Genomic DNA, 12630 nt, shown 5'->3' with positions numbered 1-12630 from the left:
GCATTTGATGAATACCTGGAGTCAACCTTGGCCCCTGGGCCATACGGGAGGGCCCACCGTGTGCACCTGCAGCCTCACGCACTGAGTCACGGCCACTTAGGAGGGAAAATGAAATGCAACTTCTTGGTACTCAGTCACATTGTTTTTAAAAAAATATACAGATAAAGGCCACCAGAGTTTCCATTATTGTGTAGTATGTGACAAGGCTGCATGTCAGAAGTCTATCTAGCAAACCATCTACATGCCCTGTCCATAACCTTCCAGACCCTGCGCTTTTCCGGCACTCAGTGCCCGCCACGGATCAGCTCCACTCGCACCTCCCACTTCACTTCTACCCTGACTCCTCGGTGGGTATCTGACATTTCAGCCAACAGAACTGCTCGTTATTCCCCACCCCACACCCCGTCTTCTGGCTCCTGTTCTCCCACTTGTGTTGTCACCTGGCAGGAACCTCATCCCTGCAGCTGCAAATCGCCCCCCTGAATTTCAAGGTAAAGGGCCACAAAGACTTTTACATATTAATTCCCTAGGCTAGAATGTCTGCACCTGTCTTGGGGGCCAACATGACTTCACTTTCCCGCTAAGGCGAGGCCATCGGTCCCATCTCAGACCCAAGCCCACATCACACGTTTCAAATGGTCAGGAAAATCCAGTAATGAAAACCAGCTTCATATTTAGCGATCCAAGACAAGATTTGCTATCCTCAAGGCCAATCCTGCCATTGAAACGGGCTATGCCTCTTTGGCTCTAGCTCCAGTTAGAATGGATGCCCCTTGACCCATCAGCTGCAGAGAATAACTAAGGAGAACAGGTCCTTCTTGCTTTAAAGCCCATAATCAGGCTGGAGTTGACATGCTTATCCTTTGGGATGTCAATCGGAGCAATTAAGGAAAGGTGTCACTTTGGACAGCCCCTCCCCCTTTTGGGGTATCAGTTTCCTCACTGGAAAAATGGGGACTGGATGGGCAAGAGACTTCTAAAGGGCTCTTTCCAACCTTATCTTGGGGACAAAGAAGTGGAGGTATCATCTAAGAGCATTCCTTTGGGATGCCATAACTGCCATGACCCTTCCTATCCCACCAACTGGCAACCTGCCCATCATGGGAAAGCAAAATCCCAAGGTGTGGAAGCCATCCCAAACCACCTCACACCCGGCAAGATAGGGGAGGTTATCGCGCCTCGCTCCTCTTGGGGAGTACTGTCTCGGGACACACGGCTCACTAGCTCTGCCCTGAGACTTGCTGTAATGAAATGCCTTCTGCAGCCTCACGTGGGATCTCGGTTTCCTGGAACTGTAACTTCATTTTCATCTCCTCCTCGAGATTTCAGACCCCAGCTCTTGTTTCCCACATTAATTCAAGTTGAAGTGCAACCCCAATCATGTTGGCAAACATTCCAAATAGAGACGAGTTCCCAGGTTCTCACTGAAAATTGCAACATCCTCGCCAGCTCAATCTGGATGACATTTTGGATCTTATGTAATGTCTATTTCCCTAAGGAATTAAAATGCTTCTGTTTATAGCTCTGTCCAACAAAGTTTTAATAGGACCTGCTCTTAATTACCTACTATTAATATGCAGAGTCTGAATCCCCGAAAATCAATCATCCGAACGTCTTTTGTAGGCAAGAGTTTTATTTTCAAAATTGATTTGAATCAGATGTTGAGAAGAGATAATAGTCATCACTGCCATGTTTGCTTTTGACAAAATATTTGATTGGTGAGCTAGTCCTTGATGCCACAGCCCGACAGACGGGGTTGCTTGGCTTCTGGAAGCCCTTCCATGCCCACGTACCTAAGACCAAGAAATCACTGACTCACCTCACCTGGGCAAGACCACGCACGGTTTACAAAGCACTTTCGCGCTCTCTCTACCTTCTTAACTGTACGATAGCCTCTGACATAAGCAGGACTCAGGATTCTCCCCATTTTACAATGAGGAAACTAAGGGTCACAGTGGTTTGTTGATTTATTTAACAAACCTCTGCGCCTAAATGACTACCAACTTCACGGGGCTAGTGTCCAGTAGAGCCAGGTACACATTCAGCTCTTCTGATTAAACCACATTGCATTTACTTGTACACAGGTAAAACTATAGCAGTACTAGGTTCTGGGGAGTGGGGAAGGACGTTACCTAGAGAAGGCAGGAGAAGCTTGCTGGATATTGTATTGCATACACAGAAAGACCTTGTTAAAACGGGGCCCAAACTAAGGTCAGGAGAACACAGGGGAAGAAGAAACTGAAGGCTTCTGGGGTTGGGGAGATCGAGGAAGACCTCGTGAGCGAGAAGCTCCTGAGCTGGTCTAGGAAGGATGGCTCAGATTTGATGCATTCCGCTTCCAAACAAAGAAGACCAGAGAAACTCTCCGATACCTGCTTCCGAATGAAGCCAAAGAACAGGGAGCACGAAGTGGTGGGTGGCAAGGAGACGCAGGTGTTTGTCTGCTGGCCACTCTGTAACCTTGGCCAAGTCTCCGGGCCTTCTCACCTCCTAGAACTGAAAGGGAGGAGGACACTGCCCCCAAGGTCTGGTTCACAGCTCATGGTGAGGGTCAAGAGAGCAAAGGGTTAGACGAAGCACTTTAGAGTAATAAGAAGGAAGAGAATGAACTACGGGAGACAGGAGAGGGCAGGAGGGCGAGAGGGAGGGAGGATATGGGGAGGCCTAGGGTGGCAGCCCCCGAGTGCACAAGCTTTGTCTTCAATAGCTGTTTTCCTGACTATTTCAGCAGGACTGCCAGAGAGTTATTTTGTTTGTTTCTTTGTTTTTATTTATTTATTTTAAATTAGAAGACTCAAGCTGATGGGCTTCCTACTGATACCATGCACAGGGGCTCGAAAACACAACAGTCATTTTTTATTCCAGCTTTGTGACTCTACTCAATGAGATTTTTTAATTTCCAGACAGAGTGACAGCCCCTTAGGTCCAAATCCCTCCTGTGAGGATCAGCTTCAATGCACCTTCCCCACAAGCCCACCCAGCCCCTTTCTTGTCCTTCACGGCCCTGATCACCATAAACTCTCTCTCTATATATATAAATCCTACACGTAACTAAAGCCCTCTTGATGGCACCAGACCACAAGCCCCCTGAGGGCAGGGCTCTGGGATGTCCCCTGCAGACAGGTCGAGCCCCGTCTGGAGTGCTCAGGAGAATGAACGAGAAGCAGGATTATGATTTTTCACATTGGGGCTTCCCTGTTTACATTAGTGTGAGACTCTAGACAAAATAAAACTCAATTAATGGGCCCTGAATGAATCAGGAAAGTATCATCTTCAAACTGAAAACAAATTTAACACAGTGAAGATTAGAAACTTTTATTATTATTCTTATGTCAGTTAAATTGTATGGGAGAGCAAAGTGTAGAAGGGATTTTTCTCCATTTTTCTTAGGGTAAATTAAACCCAATAATTCTGCTATCCCGGAACCTGAAACGTTAGGCTGGCCAGTAGATACAAGCTATCCTTAACCTTTCTTGGCTAACAGAGCCCTTCAGGAACTGATGAAAGTTCGCCCTAGAGAGCATACTTACAAAATTTAAAGTGCAATTTCAGTGTGTACAGAACTCCTGAAGCCTATCCAAGGATGCTCTAGGCGTTTACAGATCCCAGGGATTCACAGGGTACGATTCAGGGATAACTCCGTCGGAATTATCTGGAAGGGCATGCTACAAATCCAGATATCTGCGTTATATCCTAGGCCCAGTGCAGCAGCTGCCCAAGGAAGGGCCCAGAAATCTGCCAACTGAGTGGTCATTCCAGGTGACTGTGACACGCACTCAAGCCTGAGAGCCACTGCTATGGGCCAGCATAGTTCGTTTGCACAGATGCTGAACTGAGGCTGAGGCCCAAAGAGGAGAGCGGACTCGCCAAGGTCACAGTTTTTCACGTTTTTATTTCCTATTCTACCAAACAAAGGTTTTGTGCATAAAACCTTATATTTATTATATGTTTGCTTACAATTTTCAGTAAGAACATCTTTGACTCTTAATAGCAGGTTTTTAAGCACAAGAACCAAATTTGAAAGTAGCATTCTAAAACCATGGAAAGGATTATAAAATATTTTCATAATACGGTATTCTTTGACAACTAGAAAATCTTTTTTATTTTATCAAAATATCTTTACCAACAAATGTTTAGTTGCTTCTAATTCTATGATAACATTTATTTTTATTTTGCTTTAAGATGTGTCCCTGGGTAGTAGTGTCAATAGAATTTTGGTGACTAGAATTGTATTTCCAATGCCTTAGGTGTGGAAAATTTCTTATTGACTGGAACTCCACCCATATAGTCTGTCATAAAATAAAGATGGTTTGGTGAAGTGAAAAATATCATCCAAAAACAAGATGACATACCTTTTCCTACTGAAAGCAGTGCCTAGAACAGTGTCTGTCCCACAGAAAGCACAAAGGAAATGGTTTAAATGAATGAATGAATGAATGAATGAGCCCACACACTTGGATGGAGAAGCTGAAAGTGCTTCTTCTAATGACCAGATCATAGAAGCTCTTTAGGAAATTACCATTTGGAGGGACATGGAATGACTGGGCAGGAACTCTTTCATTACATGCAAATACATTTTACTAAAATTCAAATTGTTGAATTAGGGGTGATCAGATTGGACTCCAGGGCCCTCCTACCTGTCTAAGGTGCACTTCACAGTTGCCTCACCGAACCCCTCACACCCTTCTCAGAAGAAAAATTGGTGCAGTGAGACTAGAGAATTGGGCTGGAGCCCAGCAGAATCTCCATCTGCAACATGGTGAGAAGCTGGGATTAAGCAGGAAGTCTCCTCGTGGAGGTGAGCCAGGGACGGGCACCAGCTGATTGGTAGGGATTGGATAAGAAGGCCTTGAACGCCACACGTTGTCCTGTCTGGCAGCAGGGAGCTATGGAAGGCTTTGGGGCTCGGGGGACACGGAGCTTAGTGCGTAAGAGTCTGTGATGGGAATGGGGCGGCACACCCAACCTGCCACAGTCCCCACCCCAGACGCACAGTAAATGTCACTGTTTGATGAAGAAATATTCTCCCCTTGAACGCTGATTGACCCCTACATCCTCCTCTACCTTCTGTGTTGCCGTTGGATCTGGCACAGGAAATAAAACCTATTTTCCATCTTGGCTCCAGGGAAGTAAATGAGTAGATCGTCAACTATGATGGCAAATAATTTTGCAATCCATTGCAAATCATTTTATATTTCATTCTTTCATTTGAGGCTCAGCCAGGTGAGGTGACGGGAAACTGAGACTTGGAGAGGCAAGATCTAGAAGACATAGTTCAGCCAGGATTTAATCTCAGGCCTGTTGGATTCCACCTCCCATGACCTTTTTTAACTAACCCTGTGCCTGCCTTTTCTACTCAATTTAAGCCAACCCAAATGGCTCCTGATGAAAATAACTTCTGAAGTCAAACTCCAAAAAATACCAACACCTATTTAGGGCTCTTCACCGGACTCTGCCAGGTGTGTTTCTTGGTTTCTTTGGCTTCAGATGTCAGAGGAGCTAAACAAAGCTGGGAGGGCAACAGCCACAAAAGAAGGGGACCTGGGGTGGGTGACTTTCTCCCTCAAACAGTTGCTTGCCCCTCCCCAGGGTCAGTTTCCTTTTAAACCTGTAGTTGCATCTCTGAAAATGCAGCTATTACTGCAAACCTTCCACCCTAATTTGTGATTTCAATTTGGCAATCAATAAGATGGCTGGAAGCAGAAAATTCCCGTGGGGGTGGGAGATTCGGGTACGTGGTTCTGGGTGACAGATGTAGAGGTCCCCTCCCCAGCAGGGGCTGCTGACTCGGCTGCTCCAGCTGCTGCGCCCAGAGCCACGGAGACCCTGCCCGGGCCGGCCGAGAGGCTGCTGACACAGGCCTCCTGGAAAGGTGCTGAGCTAGAAAAACGGAGGGACTAGTGTCTACTCAGAGCTGTTTTGTCTTCTCAAAGGCCAAGAGGAGAGTTTTCCATCTCTGTGTTGCTGCGATTCTTCCTCTAGTCCTCCGTTTTGACATTTACCTCGCTCTTTCACGCTGGTCCCCGGCTCTGGCATTTATGCATCGGGCCTTGGGTGGTGGTTAACTGCACTTTCCCAACTAGCCACGGGGTCCTGGAGGGCAGGCAAGACTGTCCCTTCCTCATTCCCATCTGTCTCCACCTCACGGCTTCCTGACACGTAGAACTCGGCAGCGTTTGACACAGTTCAGCCAACAGATTGACTGTGCCACTGATGGTTGCTCAGGGCAGGCTCTAGGCCGACAGTCCCCGGGTCTGTGTTGACTGATTGTGGGGTGCACGTGCGCCTGGGAAACGAAACCTGGGCCCAGCTGGGAAGGACCCGCGCAGGTGTTTCACAAGCCCTCGCTGGCCAACAGGTGACAGGCAGGGCGTGTGCCCGCTAGGAATCAGCTCACCCCGTCTCTAAGGTCTCCCCCTTCACACTTTAGTCACTTGGGCAAACTGCCTTGTTTTTCTGAGCCTCAGTTTTCTCATCTGTAAAGTGAGGAGAAGAATCACTGCCCAGCATGCATGGTTTATTCTATATGTCTATTCTATGGGGAAGCTTAAGTGGTACTTCACGTATATAAAGTCTACCACAAATATGTGGGGTGTTCCATGACTAATATGTGACTACCTGCTCCAACAACTTCCCCAGACCGCTGCAGGCAGACCCCGCTGAGCTTTCCCGCTAGCTTCAGAAGTGCTGGTTCCCCACCCCGCTGATGAGGCCTGCAGCTTCCATCCCTGATCTTTATGGATGTTGCAAATTCATTCCATGGACCCTGGGAGTGATGTGTGTGCAAGGCTTTGCACTTGGCCACAGGGTGTGGGGGCCGCTGAGAAGGATGAGCTGGGCCCTGCCCTCGAGGAGGCCATGGTCTTTAAGTGAGACCCACAGACGCTCCCTCACGTCGCCGGGAAGGAGGAAGCATGGGCCGTGGGAAGGCAGCGGAGAGGCGGCCGGAGGGCCCGAGGGGACCCAGGGGTCCCGGGATTCAAGCTCTGTCCGCCTTCCCTCTGCTTTGTGACACTGGGCAGGCCGCCTCGATTTCCTGAGCCTCACTTTTAAGCATCTTAAGACAGAGCTGGTGAAGGAGTTTCCTTTACATTTGGGACACAGGGTTTCTAAAGTTGGGGATCGTGGCTGCCCCCGGCAGGGGCCTTGTCCGTAACCCTGCTCCCACAGCCTCGTGGGGACTGGGTCTGCGACGGCCGAGTGACGCTCCTGGAGGTGCCGGCAGGTGGGGTCGGCAGGAGGCAGGTCGGGGCGACCTCACGGTGGGGCCGCAGCGGTCAGGCACGTGCTCCATCGGCCAGACTCCAGGGGCAGCTACGTCAGGAGACAGGAACCACGGGAAAGAGCCCACTCCCCAGGACAGGGGCCGTGTCCCCACCCTCTCCAGGCTCCTCCCTTCCCTCCCAGAGCTGCCTTCCTCTTTCAGGGTGCGCTGTCGATTCCGCTGTGGTCACCCCTTGCACTCTCTCCTTGGACAGCTCCCGGAGGAGAGGAAGACTTTGCCTCCTTTCTGACCATTTTGTACAAGAACTCAGCCAAGTTTGAAAATGGCTGCTGAGAGGCCAAAATAAGAGGCTGACGAGAATATAAACTAAGTCCAGAAAGCCATCTATTCCCTTCTTGAAACAAAACAGTCATTTCTGGGCTGGGTGGGGTGGAAGGCGGGGGAGGGTTTCGGTACTTTTTCACGGGCTGTAGCACAAACGCTGAGGCAGGCTTCACATTTACACGTTTTCCATCTCGAGGCTGGGGTTTTGCAGAGCCAAGTACTTACAAGACATACACGAAATGCATTCCCTGCATTTCAACTATTTCTTCAAAGGCAAGCCCCTGTCATCTGAAAAAACAGTGAGGAATGAGGCACACGGAACTCTCTAAATCAAGGGTGACAGCGCGCAGGACCTTCAGCGATATGAATGTGGCTTTGACAAATGTCATTTGTCTGTATTTTCCTCGGGGCAGAGAGTGGAGACAGTCCTGAGGTACAAGCTAACTCCTGGGCGATGAAACGGTAGAAGATGTGACTTTGAAAACCATGGAGAGTGGTGGACCGACCAAGGAAACACAAACCATCCTACCTCTCCCACAAGCAATTTATATCCAGGGAATGACAGATGCCTTTCTCAGCACTCCTATTTAAAAGACCTTTCTGTGCTAATAATGAGCTATTCGAATCTTCTTAGAAATGCCACGGTGACCTTATGACATGAGCACATGCAGCTGTGTGTGCACCTTCCCACACACATGTGAGAGGTAGTTTTTTATGCACCTGTGGCGGACACCAGGTGCACAGCACTGTTGAATCTATGTTGCTTTCCCAGCATGCGTCAGTGGTCCACGCTGGGCCCCCCATAATCGGTTCATTAGCCTTCACAACACATTAAGCACCTGCAAACCTTCTGCTTGAATTGCAGCTTGACTTTGACAGCAATCGGTACCTGAGCACGGGCTGCACCCCCAGTACTTCCCCACCGGAAGTACCCATCGCTCGGAATCTCACGTTCATCACTTCCTTGCTTTCCTTTGTATATGATTTTATTGCATCTGTTTTCAGTCCCATCAAGTATATTTACATTTTATTTGTGCTTTGATTTAGAATCTTTTGGGATTGACTTTTTACACTTAGAGTTTTATTGTTGTTATAGTTCAAACGTTTTGACTGCTGTATAATATTTTATTGTGTGACTATGCCACCGTGTATTTTCTGTTCTCCTCTGATGGGTGTTTGGGGTACGTCCAGGTTTTGTTACTGGGAGCAGTGCAGCCACGAGCCTGCAGGATCCTCCTGCACATGTGGCGACAGCAGAACTGCTGAGTCACACGTCATGTCAATGCTCAACTTCAGGAGATGACAACGTTAGAGTTTTACAAAACTACTACATATATGCCTCTGGATGGTTCCTATTGTTCAAATCAACACTTGCTACAATTACATGATAAAAGAAATATTTTCTATTTGAAATTTTAGAAAATTTCAAAGAAAAAAATGCATTTTTCTGCAAGCATAACATTATATAAGTATACATAAAATGGAATTTGGATCATGCCAAATCTAGAACCCAAACAACCCATAAACTCAGACAAACAAAAACAACCACCTTTTATGGCACAGTTCTAGCTGATGTCCAGGGGAAGATTAACATCTGAAGGGTACAAATGCTGCGTGAAGGGTTCACGTTGTGGACAACAATGCCCAGATGTATACCAGCCCCTCCTGCTTCCAAATGGGCTGCGGGGGGTGTGAGTTCTTAGCCACAAAGAGGAGAGCATTTCACAGTGACGGTGTCCTCCTGGGACACCCTTAACCGACCGAGGTGCAGACACCTTTAACAAGCCACAGGATGTTGTCGTTAGCAGCTTGTCAATAATCATCGGCAAAGATAATTATCTGAAATTTTTATGTTTCTTTCACCAGATGCTGCCATCTCTGAATTCTATTCAGTGCTTTGATTGAACAGTGACTCTTCTTGCTCAGAAATTGCTTGACTGCTCTTGGGGAAGAAACTTCACACGTCTGCAACTTGGCTACATCGAGTTATAATCCCGCGCTCAGCTGCATTTCATGAAGACAGCTTTTTCTGGCCTGAGAAACCAAGAGGTTGGAAAACCACCTACCTTCACGTAGAGCTGCTGAAACTCCTCGAGGTTCAGCCTCCCGCTCGGACAGTCCTTGAGGAAGCCCTTGTACCACTGCTTGAGCTCGTGCTCATTAAATTCCGTGCTCTTCACCAGGTCCTCCATCACTTCGGGGGCCAGCTTGCTGTTCTGTTTCCCCATTCTGTCTGAAAAAAAGCAAATTAATGCCATTAGCACTGTGGCTGTGACCATTTCAAACTTCATTAGGAGCCAAGCCTTGGTCAGGGCTCCCTCCACAGATCTGATCAAAGTCTCCCCAAGTCTGCCTCCTCCTTGGAATTCCGGAAGCTCCTCAGAAAGTTAAGTATAGAATTCTCATAGGACCGGCTATCCCACTCTAGTTATACGCCCAAAAGAATCGAAGGCAGAGACTCAGATAGATATTTGCACACTGATGTGCTTAGCAGTGTTGATCACGATAGGCAACAGACAGAAGAACCCAAGTGCCCATCTGCAGATGAAATGTGCCTCTACCAACAACACAAGATGATCCGGCCACAAAAAGGCATGAAGTTCTGGTACACCCAACAACATGTAGTCAAATGTCACACGAGCTCACTGATAGGAAACAATCAGAATAAGTAAATTCATAGAATCAGATACTAGAATACAAGATATCAAGGACCAGCATGGGGATAGGAATTGGGGAGTTAATGCTTAATTGGTATAAAATTTCTGTTTGGGGTGATAGAAGAGTTTGGTAGTGGATGGCGGTGTAGATAATACATTATGCATGTAATTAACAGCACTGAATTATATATTCGAATATGGTTAAAAGGGGAAATTTTAGGGTATATTTATGTTAATAGAACAAAATTAAAAATAAAGAGTGTACAATACAGTGATTTGTAATGTAAACTATGGGCTAGAGTTACTGATATAATTATAATAATGTTTCATCTATTGTAACAAAGGTACAACATTAATGCAAAGTGTTAATAAAGGGAAAACTGCCTGTGTGTGTTTGGCGGTGTATATGGGAACTCTGTATTTTTTGCATGATTTTGCTGAAACCCTACTTCTCTAATAAATAAAAAAACAAACAAATGGACTCTTGGGGCAGTTCAAAATGTCGTAGAGCTCATCCTATTGCTTGATTGTGTCATCTTCCACATCACATAGATTCCCAAATGGAAGGCAATTGCCCCTTTTTATGTGACTTGTATAATAGAAAAGGAAGCTGTTTTTCTTCACTTTCTACGAGTTACGATTCATTAGCACTTGCTGCTAAATTCTACATTTAGTTTGCAGAGATATTAAATGGGATTATTAACAAGAACAAAATGAAGGCTTTATTGACAAATGCTCAAAAAATGGTTTAGAAAATCTGATCAGCAAATGCAGGGAGTCTTGGTTGGTCTAGTTCTAAAGTTGCAGCTTTTTTTTTTTTTTTCCAAATGAAAACACCTTGTTTTTATTAGTCACAACAATTCTTTTTCTCCTCTCATCTTCAGAGACTTCCTGCAACATTGGCTTCCAAGTTGGCAAACTCTTGGTGGCTTTTTCTAGGACTGGTTGGCAAATTTCAGTTAACATAACTCCACACTGTTTACTGATTACAGATTTACTGATCTACACTTATTACTGGTGATAACTTTTTTAAAAAGTACAAAAAATTGCACTGCCTATATCGATGACGTGCCAGGCTATGGGCCAACAACACACTCGGGGGTCGGGGGACAGAGCATGAGTTTTGGAGTCTCTCTTGATTTTTACTCCTGATTTAGCCATTTGCTTTATATGCTACCTTGGGTGATATTAATTAAGCTCATTATGCTTTGATTTCTTCATTAATAAAGCAGACTTAATAACAGAACTCTTTCAGATTTACTGTGATGGCTAATAAGAAATAAATAAGTAAACAAAGACCAAAAAGAACACTATAAAACTAAAATAATTGAAGTATTACTATGGGTAAATTAAGGTTTTACAGAAATTCCAGTTAATGTTGTTGTATTTCAAAAACAAAAATAATTAAAACAAAAACAAATGAACTGTAGATTGACTAAAGAAGTCCAGTTAAACTTGAAAACATGAGGGATCACCAGATGAGGAAAGTGCCGGAAGATCTTTACAATGCCATTGGAGGAGAACCAACTAAGTTTTGAACAAATTTACTCAAGAGCCCACAGTCCTTCAACATGCTTGAGGCACAACCTCTCTCCCAGGTGTAGGCAGGTCTACACTTGCAATAGCCAACAAGGGCTAATCTCATCACATACCTCATTTTTTTACCTTCTCTTAAAAAAGATTCCACACCCTTGTCAGTAACTTGCCCTAACACTGAACAATTCTTTCACTGTAATAAAACCGAACCACTCTTGCTGCTTCGAGGGAAAGTTTCCTCATGGGCACTATTCCAGCAGACAACACAGTTGGAAGATTCCAGTAAGACGGCTGTTTGTCTCCCAAGCTCTCCTGTTTGAGCAAAGGACCCAGTGATCAGCAACGAGCCCCTTCACCACAGAGCTTCTCTACTTACTTTGCTCTGAATTTCAAGTTCTTAGACCCTTCTTAGCAAATTGTGGCTTAATTATAAGTTACTAAAGGATTTCACAGCTCGATATGGAAATCAAGTGGGTACTCAGGTGTCAGGTTTAATTAATCGGGGTGAGAAAACTAATTCATGGATTTTCTCTATAATCAAAAGACGTACTGCCAAGCCTTTCAGTACTTCACTTTGTTCTTTTTACCATGAAGTTCTTATGAATGTTCATGGTGAATTATTAGCATCTCATCTAACAATAATAGCTATGGAATATTGAGTGTTGAGTGTTGGCTGTGGGGTGGGCACTATTTCACAAACTTTATCCCCAACCCTACAACAACTCAGCAACGACTGTGGCCACCACTCAATGGGGCAGAGCTCTGGGGCTCAGGGCACTTTGGTCACTTGTACAAGATCATACAACCCACACACGGCAGAGCAGGATACGCAAGACTCCAAAACACAATCACAGACCGTCAGGAAGGTGGAAGGCCTTTCAGGAGAAG

General features: G+C 45.8%; 1 protein-coding gene across 1 annotated transcript in view; it reads right to left on the bottom strand.

The window, feature by feature from the left end:
• Positions 1-12630, bottom strand: part of VSNL1 (visinin like 1) — a 105995-nt gene that overhangs the window by 53055 nt on the left and 40310 nt on the right. Inside the window, exon 2 of the mRNA XM_037813417.1 lies at positions 9616-9782. Within this exon, the coding sequence (XP_037669345.1) occupies positions 9616-9777 (162 nt within the window). The 5' untranslated portion in view covers positions 9778-9782. The remainder of the gene's footprint in view (positions 1-9615; positions 9783-12630) is intronic.

Source organism: Choloepus didactylus, chromosome 20 (assembly GCF_015220235.1).
Source record: "Choloepus didactylus isolate mChoDid1 chromosome 20, mChoDid1.pri, whole genome shotgun sequence".
Lineage (NCBI taxonomy): Eukaryota > Metazoa > Chordata > Mammalia > Pilosa > Megalonychidae > Choloepus > Choloepus didactylus.
This window is presented reverse-complemented; position numbering and strand designations above follow the sequence as displayed.